The 24,961-nt window shown below is 46.6% G+C and overlaps 1 protein-coding gene across 6 annotated transcripts in view; it reads right to left on the minus strand.

Moving 5' to 3' along the window:
* Positions 1–24,961, minus strand: part of SEMA4A (semaphorin 4A) — a 54,666-nt gene that overhangs the window by 12,490 nt on the left and 17,215 nt on the right. Inside the window, exons 1-4 of one of the 6 annotated variants that reach the window (XM_073566856.1) lie at positions 16,172–16,292; positions 13,352–13,549; positions 4,939–5,078; positions 800–960 (exon numbers count right to left, since the gene is read on the minus strand). In XM_073566856.1, the coding sequence (XP_073422957.1) occupies positions 800–960; positions 4,939–5,029 (252 nt within the window). In that variant the 5' untranslated portion in view covers positions 5,030–5,078; positions 13,352–13,549; positions 16,172–16,292. Of the gene's footprint in view, positions 1–799; positions 961–4,938; positions 5,079–13,351; positions 13,550–16,171; positions 16,308–22,252; positions 22,281–22,972; positions 23,054–24,961 lie in introns of those variants that run through there. The other 5 variants (XM_073566857.1, XM_073566859.1, XM_073566860.1 and 2 more) reach the window with 5 other exon arrangements.

Consider the following 24,961-nt stretch of genomic DNA (forward strand, 5'->3'; position numbering starts at 1 on the left):
GAAGCAGCCACTCAGAGACATGGTCCTTCAGAGGAGCAGTCCCTGAGATACATGGTACTCTAGGGAAGCAGTCCATCAGAGACAGGATTCTCCAAAGAATGAGTCCCTCAGAAACATGGTCCTCCAGATAAGCAGTCCCTTACAGACATGGTTCTCCAGAAAAGCAGTCCCTTAGAGACATGGTCATCAAGAGAAACAGTCTCTCAGAGACATGGTCCTCAAGAGAAGTCGTCCCTCAAAGACATAGTCCTCCAGAGAAGCAATCCCTCAGAGATATGGTCCTCCAGAGAGGCAGTCTCTCAGAGATATGGTTCTCCAGAGAAGCAGTCCCTCAGAGACATGGTCCTCCAAAGAAGCAGTCCCTCAGAGACATGGTCCTAAAGAGACACAGTCCCTCAGATACATGGTCCTCCATAGAATCAGTCCCTCAGACACATAGTCCTCCAGAGAAGCAGTCCATCAGAGACGTAGACCTCAAGAGAAGTAGTCCCTCAGAGACATGGTCATCCAGGTAAGCCGTCCATCAAAGACTTAGTTCTCAAAAGAAGTAGTCCCTCTGAAACATGGTCCTCCAGAAATATAGTCCCTGAAATACACAGTCCTCCAGAGAAGCAGTCTCTCAAAAATATAGTCTTACAGAGAAGCAGTCCCTCAGAGATATGGTACTCCAGAGAAGCAGTCCCTCAGACATATGGTCTTCCACAGAAGCAGTTCCTCAGAAACATGGTCTACCTGAAAAGTCCATTAGATACATAGTTTATCAAAGGCACTGTTCTCTCATTGAAAGACAGGGTCTTACCTCTCTTGTCAGCTGGATATTCCGGGGGTCCTTCATACTGAAGGCAAGGATGTTGTCCCTGGCGCCCACATACAGCGTCTCCTTGTCCTCTGAGAGAAGCAGGCGATCATAGTGCTGGATGTCACTTCTACTAAAGATGTTGACTGATCTGAATGGGTCACCTAAAACACAGGTAGCAGAGGTACTACAATAATTACACTTGTCTGTAGTGACCCTGGGGAGGGAGTGGTCAGAATCAGTCACATGTTTATCAACTTTACAAACTTTACATAGGAAACCGACATGACCCTGCGGTGAAATATCTCATGGCACAACCAACCTGTTCTGCTGGTTCTCCAGGGACTTTCTGCAGGTGATGGGCCTGAGTCTCTGATCACTTCTAGTATCAGAGTTAGAAGGAATCTTCCAGTAAATATAAGTCATGTCTGCTTCAGGAAAATCAGGGAGACGACCTCAATAAGAGTTGCAATATTAGTTTTCTCCCAGTTTTTTCAGGAAACAGTCTTCCAGAGAAACAGTCCATATGAAGACTGTCTCTGGAAGACTGTTTCCTGAAAAAACTGGGAAAAAACTAATATTGCAACTCTTATTGAGGTCGTTTGTCCCTCAGGGACAAATTCATCCAGAAAAACCTTAGCGAAATAGTCCCCAAAAAACAGAATCCCTCAAAAGGTCAGGTAAACAGTTTTCCATGGGAACTATATGTTTAAAGAACAGTCCCTCAGAAACAAAGTCCTCCAGGGTAACAGACCCTAAGAGATCTAGTCCACAAAGGAAACAGTTCCTAAGAGACATAGTCCTCAAAGGAACAGTCCCTAAGAGACCTAGTCCTCAAGGGAAACAGTCCCTAAGAGACCTAGTCCTCAAGGGAAACAGTCCCTAAGAGACCTAGTCCTCAAGGGAAACAGTCCCTAAGAGACCTAGTCCTCAAGGGAAACAGTCCCTAAGAGACCTAGTCCTCAAGGGAAACAGTCCCTAAGAGACCTAGTCCTCAAGGGAAACAGTCCCTAAGAGACCTAGTCCTCAAGGGAAACAGTCCCTAAGAGACATAGTCCTCAAGGGAAACAGTCCCTAAGAGACCTAGTCCTCAAGGGAAACAGTCCCTAAGAGACCTCGTCCTCAAGGGAAACAGTCCCTAAGAGACCTCGTCCTCAAGGGAAACAGTCCCTAAGAGACCTCGTCCTCAAGAGAAACAGTCCCTAAGAGACCTAGTCCTCAAGTTAAACAGTCTCTAAAAGATCAAGTCATCACGGGAAATAGTCCCTAAGAGACCTAGTCCTGAAGGGAAATAGTCCCTAAGAGACCTAGTACGCAAGGGAATCAGTCCAGACGGCAGCATTTCAATTTATATAGCGGAGACGCTCAGTCTTCTCTATGTAAATTACCCATAGACTTTCATTAGACGCAGTAAAACCGCATAATCTTTCTAGTCACATGCGTATTAAGTGCGGGAACGCAGCTTACTATGCATGTGTACTAATTTAAATAATGTTGTACCTTGTTTCAGCTGGAAGTTCACCTACACTGCAGTTCCTGCGATGAGCTGAGCTGATCGTGAGAACTGCAGTGCACGTGACCGCTGGGGAAGGGATTATCTCCGGTCACTAGCCAAGTTCTCACGATCAGCTGATCACAAGAACTGAAGCGCATGTGACCGCCGGAGACTGAGTTATCTCCAGTGATCATCTTCAAACTCCGCTGTGTCTGGATGTCAGGCTGAGTGGTGGCATAAAGCCACAGTTCAGCCAAAAGCATCTAGATGTAGCAATGCTGGACTCGTTGTGGGACAGTATTTATATCTTCTCAGTAGACAGGTAAAGATATTGTTGCTTTTTTATTTTATTTCTCTTACAGGAGATCGAGAGCTTTGGTGGAATTAGGCGATACAGTAAGTATGGTTTAATTAAGATCTATTAAAGGAGTCTGGGTCATTATTTCAATTAGAAGACTTTATTCTGGCTGTATCTTTATTTACCAAGTAACTATAGGATTAGTAACGGATAGGTGTCTTATAGAAGCCTCTACATTAGTAATCCGTGGGCTTGATTGATCACATGACAATACAAAGGTGACATCAATCCCACAAATATTACCCCACTTGCCAAAGCAACAGGGAAAGTGGGAAGAGCCGGGTAAAGTGCCACAATTGGCGCATCTTTGGATGTGCCAATTGTGGTGTGGCTGTAGGCTGCTATTTTTGGGCTGGTGAGGGTCAAAATCTATTGGCCTCGCCAGCGTGCATATACCAAACTGCAGCTGTCTGCATTTTCCTTAGCAGGTTAACAAAAATAGGGGGACACCACTATTTTTGCAAACCTTCCAAGTTAAGCAGACTGCTGCGGCCTGGTATTATCAGACTGGTATGGTTTATGGATATTGGATCCTTACCAGCCTGAAATACCAGTCCCAGCAGTCTGCTTTACTCTGGCTGGTTAACAAATAAATGGGGATCCATGCTATTTTTTAAAAATCATTATTTATTTATTAAAAAAGGAGGGGACCTCTATCTGTGCTTTCCTCCACTTCCTGTGTCATGTACTTCCGGCTGAGTCACAAGATTCACCACTATTTAAATTAGTACACATGCGTAGTAAGCTGCGTTCCTGCATTTAATACACATGTGACTAGAAAGATAATGCTGTTTTACCGCATCTAATGAAAGTGTATGGGTAATTTACGCAGAGGAGACTGAGCATCTCCGCTACATAAATTGACATGCTGCGGTCTGGAAAGACACGCCGCATGTCCGTCTCCGCAGGTATCGGTGCATGCATAGTGGGCATGGGATTTCTTGAAATCACATCCACTATGTGCAACATTTGGACATTGTGGATGTACGCAGCGTCCAACCCGCAGCGTTTACTGACCGTGGGAACATACCCTAATATATCTGCAAACAGGAAGTCACTTTTTTTTTTCCTTCCTAGAACTCAACTTTCAACTAGCTTTATTTCAAATGACAAAAAAAACACAGGCAATGAAAAAATGCATCAAAAACGCAGGTGACCTGCCAGTGACCTCAGAGGCAGAATTGGTGTAGATTTCACCTGCGTCAAATCCTGAACAAACACTGAGCTGTTCCTAATCTTGTGCTCATACCCTAAGAGACCTAGTCTTCACGGGAAACAGTCCCTAAGAGACCTAGTCATCAAGGGAAACAGTCTCTAAGAGACCTAGTCCTCAAGAGAAATAGTCCCTAAGAGACCTAGTACGCAAGGGAAATAGTCCCTAAGAGACCTAGTACGCAAGGGAAACAGTCCCTAAGAGACCTAGTGCTCAAGAGAAATAGTCCCTAAGAGACCTAGTCATCAAGGGAAACAGTCCCTAAGAGACCTAGTCATCAAGGGAAACAGTCCCTAAGAGACCTAGTCCTCAAGAGAAATAGTCCCTAAGAGACCTAGTCCTGAAGGGAAATAGTCCCTAAGAGACCTAGTACGCAAGGGAAACAGTCCCTAAGAGACCTAGTGCTCAAGAAAAATAGTCCCTAAGAGACCTAGTCATCAAGGGAACCAGTCCCTAAAAGACCTAGTCCTGAAGGGAAATAGTCCCTAAGAGTCCTAGTACGCAAGGGAAACAGTCCCTAAGAGACCTAGTCCTCAAGGGAAACAGTCCCTAAGAGACCTAGTCCTGAAAGGAAATAATCCCTAAGAGATCTAGTATTCAAGGGAAACAGTCCCTAAGAGACCTAGTCCTCAAGGGAAACAGTCCCTAAGAGACCTAGTGCTCGAGGGAAAGAGTCCCTCAGAAACCTAGTCCTCAAGGGAAACAGTCCCTAAGAGACCTAGTCCTCAAGGGAAACAGTCCCTAAGAGACCTAGTGCTCGAGGGAAAGAGTCCCTCAGAAACCTAGTCCTCAAGGGAAACAGTCCCTAAGAGACCTAGCCCTCAAGGGAAACAGTCCCTAAGAGACCTAGTCCTCAAGGGAAACAGTCCCTAAGAGACCTAGTGCTCGAGGGAAAGAGTCCCTCAGAAACCTAGTCCAATAGGGAACCCGTCACTAAAGACTTAGCCCTCCAGGGATACAGTCTCTCAGAGACCTGGTATTCAAGAAATGCAGTCCCTCAATAAAGCCATACAGTCCCTAAATGGAGGCCATATTGGTTGTCACTCAGCTTCCCAGGAACCAGAAGGGCCACTTACCCCGCTGGAATGTGATCCTGGGCACAGGCTCCGCATCAACATATAACAGCAGCACCAATGCCAACCACTGACAGACCACCCAGCGAGGCATGACGACAAGAAGACTATCACAGGCCCCAAATATTGCTTATGTCCAAGATCTGTGAAGAGAGAGAAGAAAGTAAGTGACCCCATGCCAAAGTTGCACCATATGTGCAGAATATATCACAATGAATCTGTCAGGAGGTGGAAGGAATGATCTCCAGAGCAGTGAACCTCTCCTTGACAGATGTATGTGTTAGTCAGTGGCGTGATGCTCTGCAGGTTGTTTTGCTGCTACTAATGTAAATGGGGAAGGAAGCCATTAGATTCCTCTTTATGGAGGATGTTGGAAGATTCTCTGGGGTAATACTCCAGTCCTGTGTTTTGAAGTCAGGTGCCTGTACAATATAACAGGCATGTAGGATGAGACGGCAATAATAAGTTAGGTGTCGCTGCGTAGGATTATGGGAAATGTTATGGAGACCCTGGTGACATTATCATGTGGATTTACCATGATTGGAGGCGACTCTGCAGTACCCTGATGCTCGCGTCTGTGAAGGCGTCAGTTATATCCAGACCCCTTATATTACGACACCATGTTACATAGTTATGTGATAACCGAAGATTGCACCCAGCAACAGTGTGGGGATGACTGGCACCATTTTGGAGGCGCCGGCCTGATTAATTTACATTCACTATGATGTTGAAATCGTGTCTGACACTGACCACAACTTCCCTAACAGTGGCCTACAGGTCCCATAATGGGGGCGGAGCGGCGGGCAGACTCCGGTTATATGGATCCGTTTTCCTAGTATCAGTAATGTCACTGCAGTTCCACAGTGGTTTCCCGTAAATAAGAAGTTTATACAGTGGGGGAGGGGAGCGTGTAACATAATACTAAAAGAACTACCGGGGATTTGGTGCCCATATAAAAGTGTACCCAAATACTACCGCACATGATGTCCATGTAAAACTACCAAAATACTACAATTGTGGTACCTATATAATAATCTATGCAACATCTGAATAGTACTGCATCTGATGTCTATAGAATACTCCATACACTAACAAAATACTACAGCACATTGTGTCCATATAACACTACCGAAATAATACCCTTTGTGGTGCTCATGTATTACTCCATATACTACCAAAATACTACCACACATGATGCTGCTCATATAATAATCCGTACCCTACTCATATACTTTCTCACTTTGACTCATGCTCACATCACTTTAATCTGACGCCAAGTTCCCTTGTTTTGCACCTTCTTTCCTCTTTTTTTTATTACTTTCCGCTTAAAGCTCTTGTGGTTTCATACTGAATAATTGTGATATTTGCAGACGTTCCGCCACCTCCATCCTGTGCCCATGAAACAAAGCTTTGGGTTACAATGTGAGCTATTGTGGTGACCAACTAATCAGTCACCTGCTTCTACCAGACTGAGATACAGAATTATTCCTCTCTACCAGACCCATATCACTGCCGAACCAGTGGTTATGCCAGTAAGGACCCCTGGAAAGACTTGTACTGTAGCGTACCTAGATGAGTAGTGACAGTGATGTGCTATGGTCCAAAAGCTGACATCAAAATCCACCACTCATATTATTAGTACAGAGCGCCACCACTCTAACCGCACAGGAAGCAACAGGAGAGAATAAAAATATGCAGAGTGATAAATATATAGCGAACATAGCAAATATGAGAAGTGGTGCTGTGCAGTGTATATACACAGAATACTACATATACTGAGAATTACACCCAGTATACAGGGCAGGAGAAGTGGTACTGTGCAGTGTATATAGACAGAATAATACAGATATTGAGAATTACACCCAGTATACAGGACAGGAGAAGAGGTACTGTGCAGTGTATATATACAGAATAATACAGATACTGAGAATTACACCCACTATACAGGACAGGAGAAGTGGTACTGTGCAGTGTATATATACAGAATAATACAGATACTGAGAATTACACCCAGTATACAGGACAGGAGAAGTGGTACTGTGTAGTGTATATAGACAGAATAATACAGATACTGATAATTACACCCAGTATACAGGACAGGAGAAGTGGTACTGTGCAGTATATACACAGAATAATACAGATACAGAGAATTACACCCAGTATACAGGACAGGAGAAGTGGTACTGTGCAGTGTATACAGTGCCTACAAGTAGTATTCAACCCCCTGCAGATTTAGCAGGTTTACACATTGGGAATTAACTTGGCATTGTGACATTTGGACTGTAGATCAGCCTGGAAGTGTGAAATGCACTGCAGCAAAAAAGAATGTTATTTCTTTGTTTAATTTTTTTTTAAATTGTGAAAAGTTTATTCAGAGGGTCATTTATTATTCAACCCCTCAAACCACCAGATTTCTGTTTGGTTCCCCTAAAGTATTAAGAAGTATTTCAGGCACAAAGAACAATGAGCTTCACATGTTTGGATTAATTATCTCTTTTTCCAGCCTTTTCTGACTATTTAAGACCCTCCCCAAACTTGTGAACAGCACTCATACATGGTCAACATGGGAAAGACAAAGGAGCATTCCAAGGCCATCAGAGACAAGATCGTGGAGGGTCACAAGGCTGGCAAGGGGTACAAAACCCTCTCCAAGGAGTTGGGCCTACCTGTCTCCACTGTTGGGAGCATCATCCGGAAGTGGAAGGCTTATGGAACTACTGTTAGCCTTCCACAGCCTGGACAGCCTTTGAAAGTTTCCTCCCGTGCCGAGGCCAGGCTTGTCCGAAGAGTCAAGGCTAACCCAAGGACAACAAGGAAGGAGCTCCTGGAAGATCTCATGGCAGTGGGGACATTGGTTTCAGTCAATACCATAAGTAACGTACTCCACCGCAATGGTCTCCATTCCAGACGAGCCCGTAAGGTACCTTTACTTTCAAAGCGTCATGTCAAGGCTCGTCTACAGTTTGCTCATGATCACTTGGAGGACTCTGAGACAGACTGGTTCAAGGTTCTCTGGTCTGATGAGACCAAGATCAAGATCTTTGGTGCCAACCACACACGTGACGTTTGGAGACTGGATGGCACTGCATACGACCCCAAGAATACCATCCCTACAGTCAAGCATGGTGGGGGCAGCATCATGCTGTGGGGCTGTTTCTCAGCCAAGGGGCCTGGCCATCTGGTCCGCATCCATGGGAAGATGGATAGCACGGCCTACCTGGAGATTTTGGCCAAGAACCTCCGCTCCTCCATCAAGGATCTTAAGATGGGTCATCATTTCATCTTCCAACAAGACAACGACCCAAAGCACACAAACAAGAAAACCAAGGCCTGGTTCAAGAGGCAAAAAATCAAGGTGTTGGAGTGGCCTAGTCAGTCTCCTGACCTTAACCCAATTGAAAACTTGTGGAAGGAGCTCAAGATTAAAGTCCACATGAGACACCCAAAGAACCTAGATAACTTGGAGAAGATCTGCATGGAGGAGTGGGCCAAGATAACTCCAGAGACCTGTGCCGGCCTGATCAGGTCTTATAAAAGATGATTATTAGCTGTAATTGCAAACAAGGGTTATTCCACAAAAAATTAAACCTAGGGGTTGAATAATAATTGACCCACACTTTTATGTTTAAAATTTATTAAAATTTAACTGAGCAACATAACTTTTTGGTTTGTAAGATTTATGCATCTGTTAATAAATCCTGCTCTTGTGTGAAGTTTGAAGGCTCTAACTTATTTGCATCTTATCAAACCTGCTAAATCTGCAGGGGGTTGAATACTACTTGTAGGCACTGTATATACAGAATAATACAGATACTGAGATTTACACCCAGTATACAGGACAGGAGAAGTGGTACTGTGCAGTGCATATATACAGAATAATACAGATACAGAGAATTACACCCAGTATACAGGACAGGAGAAGTGGTACTGTGCAGTGTATATATATACAGAATAATACAGACACTGAGAATTACACCCAGTATACAGGACAGGATAAGTTGTACTGTGCAGTGTATATATACAGAATAATACAGACACTGAGAATTACACCCAGTATACATGACAGGATAAGTGGTACTGTGCAGTGTATATATACAGAATAATACATATACTGAGAATTACACCCAGTATACAGGACAGGAGAAGTGGTACTGTGTAGTGTATATATACAGAATAATACAGATACTGAGAATTACATCCAGTATACAGGACAGGAGAAGTGGTGCTGTGCAGTGTATATATACAGAATAATACAGATACTGAGAATTACACCCAGTATACAGGACAGGAGAAGTGGTACTGTGCAGTGTATATATAAAGAATAATACAGATACAGAGAATTACACCCAGTATACAGGACAGGAGAAGTGGTACTGTGCAGTGTATATATACAGATTAATACAGATACTGAGAATTACACCCAGTATAAAGGACTGGAGAAGTGGTACTGTGCAGTGTATATATATACAGAATAATACAGATACTGAGAATTACTTCCCAGTATACAGGACAGGAGAAGTGGTACTGTGCAGTGTATATATATATACAGAATAATACAGATACTGAGATTTACACCCAGTATACAGGACAGGAGAAGTGGTACTGTGCAGTGTATATATACAGAATAATACAGATACTGAGAATTACACCCAGAATACAGGACAGGAGAAGTGGTACTGTGCAGTGTATATATACAGAATAATACAGACACTGAGAATTACACCCAGTATACAGGACAGGATAAGTGGTACTGTGCAGTGTATATATACAGAATAATACAGATACTGAGAATTACACCCAGTATAAAGGACTGGAGAAGTGGTACTGTGCAGTGTATATAGACAGAAAAATACAGATACTGAGAATTACACCCAGTATACAGGACAGGAGAAGTGGTACTGTGCAGTGTATATATACAGAATAATACAGACAGCGAGAATTACACCCAGTATACAGGACAGGAGAAGTGGTATTGTGCAGTGTGTATTTATACAAATAATACAGATACTGAGATTTACACCCAGCATACAGAACAGGAGAAGTGGTACTGTGCAGTGTATATATACAGAATAATACAGATACTGAGATTTACACCCAGTACACAGAACAGTAGAAGTGGTACTGTGCAGTGTATATATACAGAATAATACAGATACTGAGAATTACATCCAGCACACAGGACAAGAGAAGTGGTACTGTGCAGTGTATATATACAGAATAATACAGATACTGAGAATTACACCCAGTATACAGGACAGGAAAAGTGGTACTGTGCAGTGTATATAGACAGAAAAATACAGATACTGAGAATTACACCCAGTATACAGGACAGGAGAAGTGGTACTGTGCAGTGTATATATACAGAATAATACAGATACTGAGAATTACACCCAGTACACAGGACAGAAGTGGTACTGTGCAGTGTATATATACAGAATAATACAGATACTGAGAATTACACCCAGTATACAGGACAGGATAAGTGATATTGTGCAGTGTGTATATACAGAACAATACAGATACTGAGAAATACACCCAGTATACAGGACAGGAGAAGTCGTACTGTGCAGTGTATATATACAGAATAATACAGATACTGAGAATTACACCCAGTATACAGGACAGAAGTGGTACTGTGCAGCGTATATACACAGAATAATACAGATACTGAGAATTACACCCATTATACAGAACAGGAGAAGTGGTACTGTGCAGTGTATATATATACAGAATAATACAGATACTGAGATTTACACCCAGCATACAGAACAGGAGAAGTGGTACTGTGCAGTGTATATATACAGAATAATACAGATACTGAGATTTACACCCAGTACACAGAACAGGAGAAGTGGTACTGTGCAGTGTATATATACAGAATAATACAGATACTGAGAATTACACCCAGCATACAGGACAGGAGAAGTGGTACTGTGCATTGTATATACACAGAATAATACAGATACTGAGAATTACATCCAGCACATAGGACAGGAGAAGTGGTACTGTGCAGTGTATATATACAGAATAATACAGATACTGAGAATTACACCCAGTATACAGGACAGGAAAAGTGGTACTGTGCAGTGTATATATACAGAATAATACAGATACTGAGAATTACACCCAGTATACAGGACGGGAGAAGTGATATTGTGCAGTGTATATATACAGAATAATACAGATACTGAGAATTACACCCAGTATACAGGACAGGAGAAGTGGTACTGTGCAGTGTATATATATACAGAATAATACAGATACTGAGAATTACACCCAGTATACAGGACAGGAGAAGTGGTACTGTGCAGTGTATATATACAGAATAATACAGATGCTGAGAATTACACCCAGTATACAGGACAGGAGAAGTGGTACTGTGCAGTGTATATATACAAAATAATACAGATGCTGAGAATTACACCCAGTATACAGGACAGGAGAAGTCGTACTGTGCAGTGTATATATACAGAATAATACAGATACTGAGAATTACACCCAGTATACAGGACAGGAGATGTGGTACTGTGCAGTGTATATATACAGAATAATACAGATACTGAGAATTACACCCAGTATACAGGACAGGAGAAGTGGTACTGTGCAGTGTGTATTTATACAAATAATACAGATACTGAGAATTACACCCAGTATACAGGACAGGAGAAGTGGTACTGTGCAGCGTATATACACAGAATAAATCACATACTGAGAATTACACCCAGTATACAGAACAGGAGAAGTGGTACTGTGCAGTGTATATATACAGAATAATACAGATACTGAGAATTACACCCAGTGTACAGGTCAGGAGAAGTGGTACTGTGCAGTGTATATACACAGAATAATACAGATACTGAGAATTACACCCAGTATACAGGACAGGAGAAGTGGTACTGTGCAGTGTATATACAGAATAATACAGATAATGAAGAATATATCCAGTATACAGGACAGGAGAAGTGGTACTGTGCAGTGTATATATACAGATACTGAGAATTACACCCAGCATACAGGACAGGAGAAGCGGTACTGTGCAGTGTATATATACAGATACTGAGAGTTACACCCAGTATACAGGACAGGAGAAGTGGTACTGTGCAGTGTATATATACAGAATAATACAGATACTGAGAATTACACCCAGCACACAGGACAGGAGAAGTGGTACTGTGCAGTGTATATATACAGAATAATACAGATACTGAGAATTACACACAGTGTACAGGACAGGAGAAGTGGTACTGTGCAGTGTATATACACAGAATAATACAGATACTGAGAATTACACCCAGTATACAGAACAGGAGAAGTGGTACTGTGCAGTGTATATATACAGAATAATACAGATACTGAGATTTACACCCAGTATACAGGACAGGAGAAGTGGTACTGTGCAGTGTATATATACAGAATAATACAGATACTGAGAATTACACACATTGTACAGGACAGGAGAAGTGGTACTGTGCAGTGTATATACACAGAATAATACAGATACTGAGAATTACACCCAGTATACAGGACAGGAGAAGTGGTACTGTGCAGTGTATATATACAGAATAATACAGATACTGAGAATTACACCCAGTATACAGGACAGGAGAAGTGGTACTGTGCAGTGTATATATACAGAATAATACAGATACTGAGAATTACACACAGTGTACAGGACAGGAGAAGTGGTACTGTGCAGTGTATATACACAGAATAATACAGATACTGAGAATTACACCCAGTATACAGGACAGGAGAAGTGGTACTGTGCAGTGTATATATACAGAATAATACAGATACTGAGAATGACACCCAGTATACAGGACAGGAGAAGTGGTACTGTGCAGTGTATATATACAGAATAATACAGATACTGAGAATTACACCCAGTATACAGGACAGGAGAAGTGGTACTGTGCAGTGTATATATACAGAATAATACAGATACTGAAAATTACATACAGTGTACAGGACAGGAGAAGTGGTGCTGTGCAGTGTATATACACAGAATAATACAGATACTGAGAATTACACCCAGTATACAGGACAGGAGAAGTGGTACTGTGCAGTGTATATATACAGAATAATACAGATACTGAGAATTACACCCAGTATACAGGACAGGAGAAGTGGTACTGTGCAGTGTATATATACAGAATAATACAGATACTGAGAATGACACCCAGTATACAGGACAGGAGAAGTGGTACTGTGCAGTGTATATATACTGAATAATACAGATACTGAGAATTACACCCAGTATACAGGACAGGAGAAGTGGTACTGTGCAGTGTATATATACAGAATAATACAGATACTGAGAATTACACACAGTGTACAGGACAGGAGAAGTGGTACTGTGCAGTGTATATACACAGAATAATACAGTATATTATTATATACAGTGTATTATACATACAGAATGTCTTATGCAGGTGAAGTTGGCTCCTGGCGTTTCGCTTCTTGGTTCCTTTCCACTTCACTCAGATTCAATATCAATATTTGCCTTTCAAATAATGCAAACTTTCCAGGTGTTGTGTGGAGCAGGAGGTAATGCACGCTGCATCAGACGCATTTTCGCTGATCCATAGAGCTGCACCTGTCAGTCCACACAGACCTACGAAGAGTCAAACGACCAGACAAGAGATGGATAATGTGATGAATGTGTACAATGAAATCTAACAGAATAGTGAGTGCAGCTCTGGGGTATAATACAGGATGTAACTCAGGATCAGTACAGGATCAGTAATGTAATGTACAGTATGTACACAGTGACTGCACCAGCAGAATAGTGAGTGCAGCTCTGGAGTATAATAAAGGATGTAACTCAGGATCAGTACAGGATCAGTAATGTAATGTATGATATATGTACATCATGACTGCACCAGCAGAATAGTGAGTGCAGCTCTAGAGTATAATACAGGATGTAACTCAGGATCAGTACAAGATCAGTAATGTTATGTATGTACACAGTGACTGCACCAGCGGAATAGTGAGTGCAGCTCTGGAGTATAATACAGGATGTAACTCAGGATCAGTACAAGATCAGTAATGTTATGTATGTACACAGTGACTGCACAAGCAGAATAGTGAGTGAAGCTCTGGGGTATAAGGCTAGTTTCACACTAGCGTTTTGGCCCGCAGCGCACGGCGTCGCTAAGCCCCGCCCCTGCCACGCCCCCTCCAGTCATCTCCGCCTAGTATCGCACATCACTGCATGCGATCTGCACACCCTATCTTTAGCATAGGGTGTGCAGACCGTGCGCTGGCCGTGCGCTAGTAGGATTTTGCGTGCGCTGCGGGCCTGCACACCAAAATACAACATGGTGTGTTCGGCGCACCGTCAAAAGGGCGCAGTGCACGCAAAATCTTACTAGCACACGGCCAGCGCACGGTCTGCGCACCCTATGCTAAAGATAGGGTGTGCAGATCGCATGCAGCGATGTGCGATACTAGGTGATGACCGCAGGGGGTGTGGCAGGGGACGGGGCTTAGCGGCGCCAATGCGCTGTGGGCCAAAACGCTACTGTGAAACTAGCCTAATACAGGATGTAACTCAGGATCAGTAATGTAATGTATGTACACAGTGACTGCACCAGCGGAATAGTGAGTGCAGCTCTGGAGTATAATACAGGATGTAACTCAGGATCAGTACAGGATCAGTAATGTATGTACACAGTGACTGCACCAGCAGAATAGTGAGTGCAGCTCTGGAGTATAATACAGGATGTAACTCAGGATCAGTACAGGATCAGTAATGTATGTACACAGTGACTGCACCAGCATAATAGTGAGTGCAGCTCTGGAGTATAATACAGGATGTAACTCAGGATCAGTAATGTAATGTGTGTACACAGTAACTGCACCAGCAGAATAGTGAGTGCAGCTCTGGGGTATAATACAGGATGTAACTCAGGATCAGTACAGGATCCGTAATGTAATGTATGTACACAGTGACTGCACCAGCAGAATAGTGAGTGCAGCTCTGGAGTATAATACAGGATGTAACTCAGGATCAGTAATGTAATGTATGTACACAGTAACTGCACCAGCAGAATAGTGAGTGCAGCTCTGGGGTATAATACAGGATGTAACTCAGGATCAGTACAGGATCTGTAATGTAATGTATGTACAAAGTGACTGCACCAGCAGAATAGTGAGTGCAGCTCTGGAGTATAATACAGGATGTAACTCAGGATCAGTAATGTAATGTATGTACACAGTGACTGCACCAGCAGAATAGTGAGTGCAGCTCTGGGGTAAAATACAGGATGTTACTCAGGATCAGTACAGGATCCGTAATGTAATGTATGTACACAGTGACTGCACCAGCAGAATAGTGAGTGCAGCTCTGGGGTATAATACAGGATGTTACTCAGGATCAGTACAGGATCCGTAATGTAATGTATGTACACAGTGACTGCACCAGCAGAATAGTGAGCGCAGCTCTGGTGTATAATACAGGAGATAACTCGATAAGTCCTGTAACATGTATTCAGGGACCCGATCCCCACCAGTAGGGATGATCGGTCAGAGATTTAGTATTTCGTCGGTATTTGTGTTGTGGTTATTACAGGACTGTTGTGACTCGAGAGATGTCGGGTCCATGCACTCTATCAGGATTTCTCTGTCCAATGAATGATGCTCCGCAATACACATCATAAACAATATACTGAAGCCTGGGGTCACCATTTATCACACTGATCAGCCATCTTTGCCCCCCTCTGTGTCACTGCACCAAGACAAGACCCTGAAGGCAGAGACATAAGAGGACAGAAACTGATCTGAATCCAGATAATGGGACTCCACAGCGAGGTCTCCGGAAAGATCACTCATAGGAGCAATGCTCTGCAGATCAATGGTGGAGTGACATACATCACCGTGCATCTGACATGATGCCGCAGGGGGTAGAGCAATGCTCTGCACATCTCTATGGGGACGGGGGGGGGGGGGGGGGGTGATACTCTGCTGGGATCACAATGCTTCTGTTGTTTACAGCGTGCTGGAGGAGGATCCATATCAGTACTCCACCTCCCATCATCCACGCTGGGGTTCAGTAGTAGTGCTGATGGCCAGGACTGGGGTGGACACAATGGGGCACTACCAGCCTCGGCCAGCAGGCGGCTCTTGTCACACATAGATGGGGGCAGTATGAGGGGCCCGTATAGTGTAGTTACACAGGGGCCCTGTACAGTGTCCACCCCTGGTCTACAGGGGGTGCCCAGCTGGGGGTACTCACCTAGTCTGTGTCGCCCCCCGGGAAGTCTCCTCTGGGGTCGTTGCTCAGAGCTGTCGCTGTGTGTGTGACTGAGGAATGAGGAAGAGCGATCATAGCAAGTCCCAACAGCTCTGCCTCCGGGCGGCTGCCGCTTCTTAAAGGGACAGCACTCAAAAACGACAATACCCCTCTAATGTCAACTTCAGAAGTAATAAAGGAACAGCGCACACACCAAAAAAAGAGAACCGAAGGAAACCTCTAGAAATACTCTGCTGAAAACTTTTAAAGGGACAGAGCCTCTTTATATAATTTAAAGCTATGAGACGATTTTATGTAATTTAAAGGGACAGTACTACGCTGCAGCGATTAGAGGACATAACACGCTCAGAAACGGCAGTGATCGAAAATGTAAGCAACAGGCACATTACAAGGAACAGCAGCCATCGTTAAAGAGACAGAGCAGGGATTTCATTCAGCAAGATTTAAAGACAGTGCCACATCTTAAGTCCAGGCTAGGCAGGACATGGTCAGGGTGAATGCAGCAGGCATTTAAAGGAACAGTGCACTTTTAGGAGGTGATGTCGTATCTATTAAAGGGACAGAGCACAGATTATTAGAAAGCACAGTGCTCACACCCTGCGATAACAATAGACTGGAAGATTTAAAGGGAGAGAACCTCATTTATCTATTGATCCAACACAGTATTTCTGTCAGCAGTCCCCAACCAGTGACGTTCCGATTGTCGCAAAACTACAAATCCCAGCATGCCCTGACAGCATCTCATCAAAAGCAAATATATCCCCGGTTCTAATAGCCAAAATGCACATAACACTAAGAGACCCCGCGACAAATAAACGTCACTATGTTCAAATAGGTGTCCCCCCTCCTTTTAAGTATAAAGAGACATCACCACATTAAACAAACATTGCCATACTACATTTAAAGAGACAGCGCCATATTATATTTAAAGGCACAGCATAGCATTACTTTAACTTATTATGAGTGATTCTAGTGTGGGGTTGTCAGGAGCCCGGCACAGTACCAGAGACCCCTCTATATCTCCGACACCTGGTGTCAGGTTGTCAGGAACCAGGCAAAGTATGGGTGACCCTAGTATCGGGTTGTCAGAAACCCAAAACAGTATGAGTGAGCCTAGTGTGAGGTTGTCAGGAGCATGGCACAGTAGGATACCCTCCCTCTACCCCTCCATTACCTGGTGTCAGCTGTCAGGAGCCTGGCACAGTAGGATACCCTCCCTCTATCCCTCCATTACCTGGTGTCAGCTGTCAGGAGCCTGGCACAGTATTATACCCTCCCTCTACCCCTCCATTACCTGGTGTCAGTTGTCAGGAGCCTGGCACAGTAGGATACCCTCCCACTATCCATCCACTACCTGGTGTCAGTTGTCAGGAGCCTGGCACAGCAGGATACCCTCCCTCTACCCCTCCACTACCTGGTGTCAGCTGTCAGGAGCCTGGCACAGTAGGATACCCTCCCTCTACCCCTCCATTACCTGGTGTCAGTTGTCAGGAGCCTGGCACAGTAGGATACCCTCCCTCTACCCCTCCATTACCTGGTGTCAGTTGCCTGGCACTGTAGGATACCCTCCCTCTACCTCTCCATTACCTGGTGTCAGTTGTAAGGAGCCTGGCACTGTAGGATACCCTCCCTCTACCCCTCCATTACCTGGTGTCAGTTGCCTGGCACAGTAGGATACCCTCCCTCTACCCCTCCATTACCTGGTGTCAGCTGTCAGGAGCCTGGCACTGTAGGATACCCTCCCTCTACCCATCCATTACTTGGTGTCAGTTGTCAGGAGCCTGGCACAGTAGGATACCCTCTCTCTACCCCTCCATTACCTGGTGTCAGTTGTCAGGAGCCTGGCACAGTAGGATACCCTCCCTCTACCCCTCCATTACCTGGTGTCAGTTGCCTGGCACTGTAGGATACCCTCCCTCTACCCCTCCATTACCTGGTGTCAGTTGTAAGGAGCCTGGCACTGTAGGATACCCTCCCTCTACCCCTCCATTACCTGGTGTCAGTTGTAAGGAGCCTGGCACAGTAGGATACCCTCCCTCTACCCCTCCATTACCTGGTGTCAGCTGTCAGGAGCCTGGCACAGTAGGATACCCTCCCTCTACCCCTCCATCACCTGGTGTCAGTTGTCAGGAGCCTGGCACAGTGACATACCCTCCCTCTACCCCCCCATCACCTGGTGTCAGTTGCCAGGAGCCTGGCACAGTAGGATACCCTCCCTCTACCCCTCCATTACCTGGTGTCAGCTGTCAGGAGCCTGGCACAGTAGGATACCCTCCCTCTACCCCTCCATTACCTGGTGTCAGTTGTCAGGAGCCTGGCACAGTAGGAACCCTCCCTCTACCCCTCCATTACCTGGTGTCAGTTGTCAGGAGCCTTGCACAGTAGGATACCCTCCCTCTACCCCTCCATTACCTGGTGTCAGTCGTCAGGAGCATGGCACAGTGAGATACCCTCCCTCTACCCCTCCATTACCTGGTGTCAGGTGTCAGGAGCCTGGCACAGTAGGATACCCTCCCTCTACCCCTCCATTACCTGGTGTCAGTTGTCAGGAGCCTGGCACAGTAGGAACCCTCCCTCTACCCCTCCATTACCTGGTGTCAGTTGTCAGGAGCCTGGCACAGTAGGATATCCTCCCTCTACCACTCCATTACCTGGTGTCAGTTGTCAGGAGCCTGGCACAGTAGGAACCCTCCCTCTACCCCTCCATTACCTGGTGTCAGTTGTCAGGAGCCTGGCACAGTAGGAACCCTCCCTCTACCCCTCCATTACCTGGTGTCAGTTGTCAGGAGCCTGGCACAGTAGGATACCCTCCCTCTACCCCTCCATTACCTGGTGTCAGTCGTCAGGAGCCTGGCACAGTGAGATACCCTCCCTCTACCCCTCCATTACCTGGTGTCAGGTGTCAGGAGCCTGGCACAGTAGGATACCCTCCCTCTACCCCTCCATTACCTGGTGTCAGTTGTCAGGAGCCTGGCACAGTAGGAACCCTCCCTCTACCCCTCCATTACCTGGTGTCAGTTGTCAGGAGCCTGGCACAGTAGGATATCCTCCCTCTACCCCTCCATTACCTGGTGTCAGTTGTCAGGAGCCTGGCACAGTAGGATACCCTCCCTCTACCCCTCCATTACCTGGTGTCAGTCGTCAGGAGCCTGGCACAGTAGGATACCCTCCCTCTACCCCTCCATTACCTGGTGTCAGTTGTCAGGAGCCTGGCACAGTAGGATACCCTCCCTCTACCCCTCCATTACCTGGTGTCAGTCGTCAGGAGCCTGGCACAGTAGGATACCCTCCCTCTACCCCTCCATTACCTGGTGTCTGGTGTCAGGAGCCTGGCACAGTGAGATACCCTCCCTCTACCCCTCCATTACCTGGTGTCAGCTGTCAGGAGCCTGGCACAGTAGGAACCCTCCCTCTACCCCTCCATTACCTGGTGTCAGTTGTCAGGAGCCTGGCACAGTAGGATACCCTCCCTCTACCCCTCCATTACCTGGTGTCAGTTGTCAGGAGCCTGGCACAGTGAGATACCCTCCCTCTACCCCTCCATTACCTGGTGTCAGTTGTCAGGAGCCTGGCACAGTAGGATACCCTCCCTCTACCCCTCCATTACCTGGTGTCAGTTGTCAGGAGCATGGCACAGTGAGATACCCTTCCTCTACCCCTCCATTACCTGGTGTCAGTTGTCAGGAGCCTGGCACAGTAGGATACCCTCCCTCTACCCCTCCATTACCTGGTGTCAGTCGTCAGGAGCCTGGCACAGTGAGATACCCTCCCTCTACCCCTCCATTACCTGGTGTCAGGTGTCAGGAGCCTGGCACAGTAGGATACCCTCCCTCTACCCCTCCATTACCTGGTGTCAGTTGTCAGGAGCCTGGCACAGTAGGAACCCTCCCTCTACCCCTCCATTACCTGGTGTCAGTTGTCAGGAGCCTGGCACAGTAGGATATCCTCCCTCTACCCCTCCATTACCTGGTGTCAGTTGTCAGGAGCCTGGCACAGTAGGATACCCTCCCACTACCCCTCCATTACCTGGTGTCAGTCGTCAGGAGCCTGGCACAGTAGGATACCCTCCCTCTACCCCTCCATTACCTGGTGTCAGTTGTCAGGAGCCTGGCACAGTAGGATACCCTCCCTCTACCCCTCCATTACCTGGTGTCAGTCGTCAGGAGCCTGGCACAGTAGGATACCCTCCCTCTACCCCTCCATTACCTGGTGTCTGGTGTCAGGAGCCTGGCACAGTGAGATACCCTCCCTCTACCCCTCCATTACCTGGTGTCAGCTGTCAGGAGCCTGGCACAGTAGGAACCCTCCCTCTACCCCTCCATTACCTGGTGTCAGTTGTCAGGAGCCTGGCACAGTAGGATACCCTCCCTCTACCCCTCCATTACCTGGTGTCAGTTGTCAGGAGCATGGCACAGTGAGATACCCTCCCTCTACCCCTCCATTACCTGGTGTCAGTTGTCAGGAGCCTGGCACAGTAGGATACCCTCCCTCTACCCCTCCATTACCTGGTGTCAGTTGTCAGGAGCATGGCACAGTGAGATACCCTTCCTCTACCCCTCCATTACCTGGTGTCAGTTGTCAGGAGCCTGGCACAGTAGGATACCCTCCCTCTACCCCTCCATTACCTGGTGTCAGTCGTCAGGAGCCTGGCACAGTGAGATACCCTCCCTCTACCCCTCCATTACCTGGTGTCAGGTGTCAGGAGCCTGGCACAGTAGGATACCCTCCCTCTACCCCTCCATTACCTGGTGTCAGTTGTCAGGAGCCTGGCACAGTAGGAACCCTCCCTCTACCCCTCCATTACCTGGTGTCAGTTGTCAGGAGCCTGGCACAGTAGGATATCCTCCCTCTACCCCTCCATTACCTGGTGTCAGTTGTCAGGAGCCTGGCACAGTAGGATACCCTCCCTCTACCCCTCCATTACCTGGTGTCAGTCGTCAGGAGCCTGGCACAGTAGGATACCCTCCCTCTACCCCTCCATTACCTGGTGTCAGTTGTCAGGAGCCTGGCACAGTAGGATACCCTCCCTCTACCCCTCCATTACCTGGTGTCAGTCGTCAGGAGCCTGGCACAGTAGGATACCCTCCCTCTACCCCTCCATTACCTGGTGTCTGGTGTCAGGAGCCTGGCACAGTGAGATACCCTCCCTCTACCCCTCCATTACCTGGTGTCAGCTGTCAGGAGCCTGGCACAGTAGGAACCCTCCCTCTACCCCTCCATTACCTGGTGTCAGTTGTCAGGAGCCTGGCACAGTAGGATACCCTCCCTCTACCCCTCCATTACCTGGTGTCAGTTGTCAGGAGCATGGCACAGTGAGATACCCTCCCTCTACCCCTCCATTACCTGGTGTCAGTTGTCAGGAGCCTGGCACAGTAGGATACCCTCCCTCTACCCCTCCATTACCTGGTGTCAGTTGTCAGGAGCATGGCACAGTGAGATACCCTTCCTCTACCCCTCCATTACCTGGTGTCAGTTGTCAGGAGCCTGGCACAGTAGGATACCCTCCCTCTACCCCTCCATTACCTGGTGTCAGTTGTCAGGAGCCTGGCACAGTAGGATACCCTCCCTCTACCCCTCCATTACCTGGTGTCAGGTGTCAGGAGCCTGGCACAGTAGGATACCCTCCCTCTACCCCTCCATTACCTGGTGTCAGTTGTCAGGAGCCTGGCACAGTGAGATACCCTTCCTCTACCCCTCCATTACCTGGTGTCAGTTGTCAGGAGCCTGGCACAGTAGGATACCCTCCCTCTACCCCTCCATTACCTGGTGTCAGGTGTCAGGAGCATGGCACAGTGAGATACCCTTCCTCTACCCCTCCATTACCTGGTGTCAGTTGTCAGGAGCCTGGCACAGTAGGATACCCTCCCTCTACCCCTCCATTACCTGGTGTCAGTTGTCAGGAGCATGGCACAGTAGGATACCCTCCCTCTACCCCTCCATTACCTGGTGTCAGGTGTCAGGAGCCTGGCACAGTAGGATACCCTCCCTCTACCCCTCCATTACCTGGTGTCAGTTGTCAGGAGCCTGGCACAGTAGGATACCCTCCCTCTACCCCTCCATTACCTGGTGTTAGTTGTCAGGAGCCTGGCACAGTAGGATACCCTCCCTCTACCCCTCCATTACCTGGTGTCAGTTGTCAGGAGCCTGGCACAGTAGGATACCCTCCCTCTACCCCTCCATTACCTGGTGTCAGGTGTCAGGAGCCTGGCACAGTAGGATACCCTCCCTCTACCCCTCCATTACCTGGTGTCAGTTGTCAGGAGCCTGGCACAGTGAGATACCCTTCCTCTACCCCTCCATTACCTGGTGTCAGTTGTCAGGAGCCTGGCACAGTAGGATACCCTCCCTCTACCCCTCCATTACCTGGTGTCAGTTGTCAGGAGCCTGGCACAGTAGGATACCCTCCCTCTACCCCTCCATTACCTGGTGTCAGTTGTCAGGAGCCTGGCACAGTAGGATACCCTCCCTCTACCCCTCCATTACCTGGTGTCAGGTGTCAGGAGCCTGGCACAGTAGGATACCCTCCCTCTACCCCTCCATTACCTGGTGTCAGTTGTCAGGAGCCTGGCACAGTGAGATACCCTTCCTCTACCCCTCCATTACCTGGTGTCAGTTGTCAGGAGCCTGGCACAGTAGGATACCCTCCCTCTACCCCTCCATTACCTGGTGTCAGTTGTCAGGAGCCTGGCACAGTAGGATACCCTCCCTCTACCCCTCCATTACCTGGTGTCAGTTGTCAGGAGCCTGGCACAGTAGGATACCCTCCCTCTACCCCTCCATTACCTGGTGTTAGTTGTCAGGAGCCTGGCACAGGCAGACTGCGGATCTTCACCTCATTGACTCACATTGATGAACTGTCCGGAAATCATTTACTGACTGAAACTACGTCACCAGTCCACATAGCGCAGCAGGAATGTGACACCCACAGGGCGAGAGCCTCCTCCTCACCTGTGGACGGAAAGAGCCGCGCTCCACCCCACCCACAGCGTCCGTCACCCCTTGGGTAATACAGTGTGTGGCCCCTGCACCCCCGTACATTGGAAGCTCTTCTTAACACACAATCCTCTCAGCTCGGGGTTAGGAGGTGGAGAATATGATTTGTGGTTGCTGACAATGAAAACCTAGAGAGCCATCCTGACCTAGACCGGCACAACTGATGGTTTGTTACATTGTATCAGCGTGTTAACAGATGAATGCCCACACTGACACATTGTAACGACAGCAAGCAGAGGGGAAAGAAAGGAAGAGGAATAGAAGCACAAAGAAAAAAGGGCAGCAGGAGCCCATGAAGGGAAGAAGTATTGACCTTACTGTCTGCATGAAGCCTCACAATCCGGCAGCCCTAGTGGCTACAGTAAGGTGGGGGAGTCCGACAGTCCGGGGTATGACGGGAACAGGGCCGGCAGGGAGAGGGTTAACAACGAGGAGGCTCAAGGCCGCCGCTGTAAACGCTGTGTAATCCTATAAACACGCCACACACACCCGCTCACCCGCACCGGGCACATAGTACTGCCACCACTCACCTGTAATTGTGCCCAGGAGTGTCACCTCAGACATCAGGAGACACATAGATGATAGATATGGGATAGATAAAGATAATATATAGATAGAAAGACAAGTGTGTCCCCCGAAATTAGAATATCATCAAACAGTTAATTTATTTCAGTTCTTCAATACAAAAAGTGACTCATATATTATATAGAGTCATTACAAACAGTGATCTATTTCACGTGTTTATTTCTGTTAATGTTGATGATTATGGCTTACAGTCAATGAAAACCCAAAAGTCATTATCTCAGTAAATTAGAATAATTAATAATTAACAAAAACACTTGCAAAGGCTTCCTAAGCATTTAAAAAGGTCTCTTAGGCTGTGTGCACACGCTGCAGAATCTGCTGCGGATTGATCCGCGTGGATTTTCAAAATCCGCAGATAAATCCTCAGTTCAAAAGATCTGCGGTTTATCTGCGGATTATCCTGCGGTTTTGCCCTACGGTTTTACCATCTCCACAATGGAGGAGATGGTAAACTGCTGTGGAATCCACAGAAAGAATTGACATGTCAATTCTTTCTGCGGTTTAGAAACCGCAGAAAATCCGCGCGGAAAATTCCGCAGCATCTGCACTGCGGTTTCCATCTCCCATAGGGAATAATGGTACTGTACATCGCAGCAGAAACTGCTGCGGATCCGCAGGGCCAAATCCACTGTGGAACCGCAACAGAATCCGCAGCGTGTGCACACACCCTTATTCTGTTTCAGTAGCTTCACAATCATGGGGAAGACCACTGACTTGACAGATGTCCAGAAGGCAGTCATTGACACACTCCATAAGGAGGGTAAGCCACAAATGGTCATTACTAAAGAAGCTGGCTGTTCACAGAGTGCTGTATCCAAGCATATTAATGGAAAGTTGAGTGGAAGGAAAAAGTGTGGTAGGAAAAGGTGCACAAGCAACCGGGAAAGCCGCAGCTTTGAAAGGATTGTTAAGAAAAGGCCATTCAAAAATTTGGGGAAGATTCACAAGGAGTGTAGTGCTGCTGGAGTCATTGCTTCAAGAGCCACCACACACAGACGTTACCCGGACATGGGCTACAAGTGTCGCATTCCTTGTGTCAAGATACTCATGACCAATAGACAACGCAGAAACGTCTTACCTGGGCCAAGGAGAAAAAGAACTGGACTGTGGCTCAGTGGTCCAAGGTGTTGTTTTCAGATGAAAGTAAATTTTGCATTTCTTTTGGAAATCAAGGTCCCAGAGTCTGAAGGAAGA

The sequence above is a fragment of the Dendrobates tinctorius genome, unplaced genomic scaffold, assembly GCF_039654945.1.
Source record: "Dendrobates tinctorius isolate UK_male_01 unplaced genomic scaffold, ASM3965494v1 ptg000019l, whole genome shotgun sequence".
In the NCBI taxonomy this organism is placed as follows: Eukaryota; Metazoa; Chordata; class Amphibia; order Anura; family Dendrobatidae; genus Dendrobates; species Dendrobates tinctorius.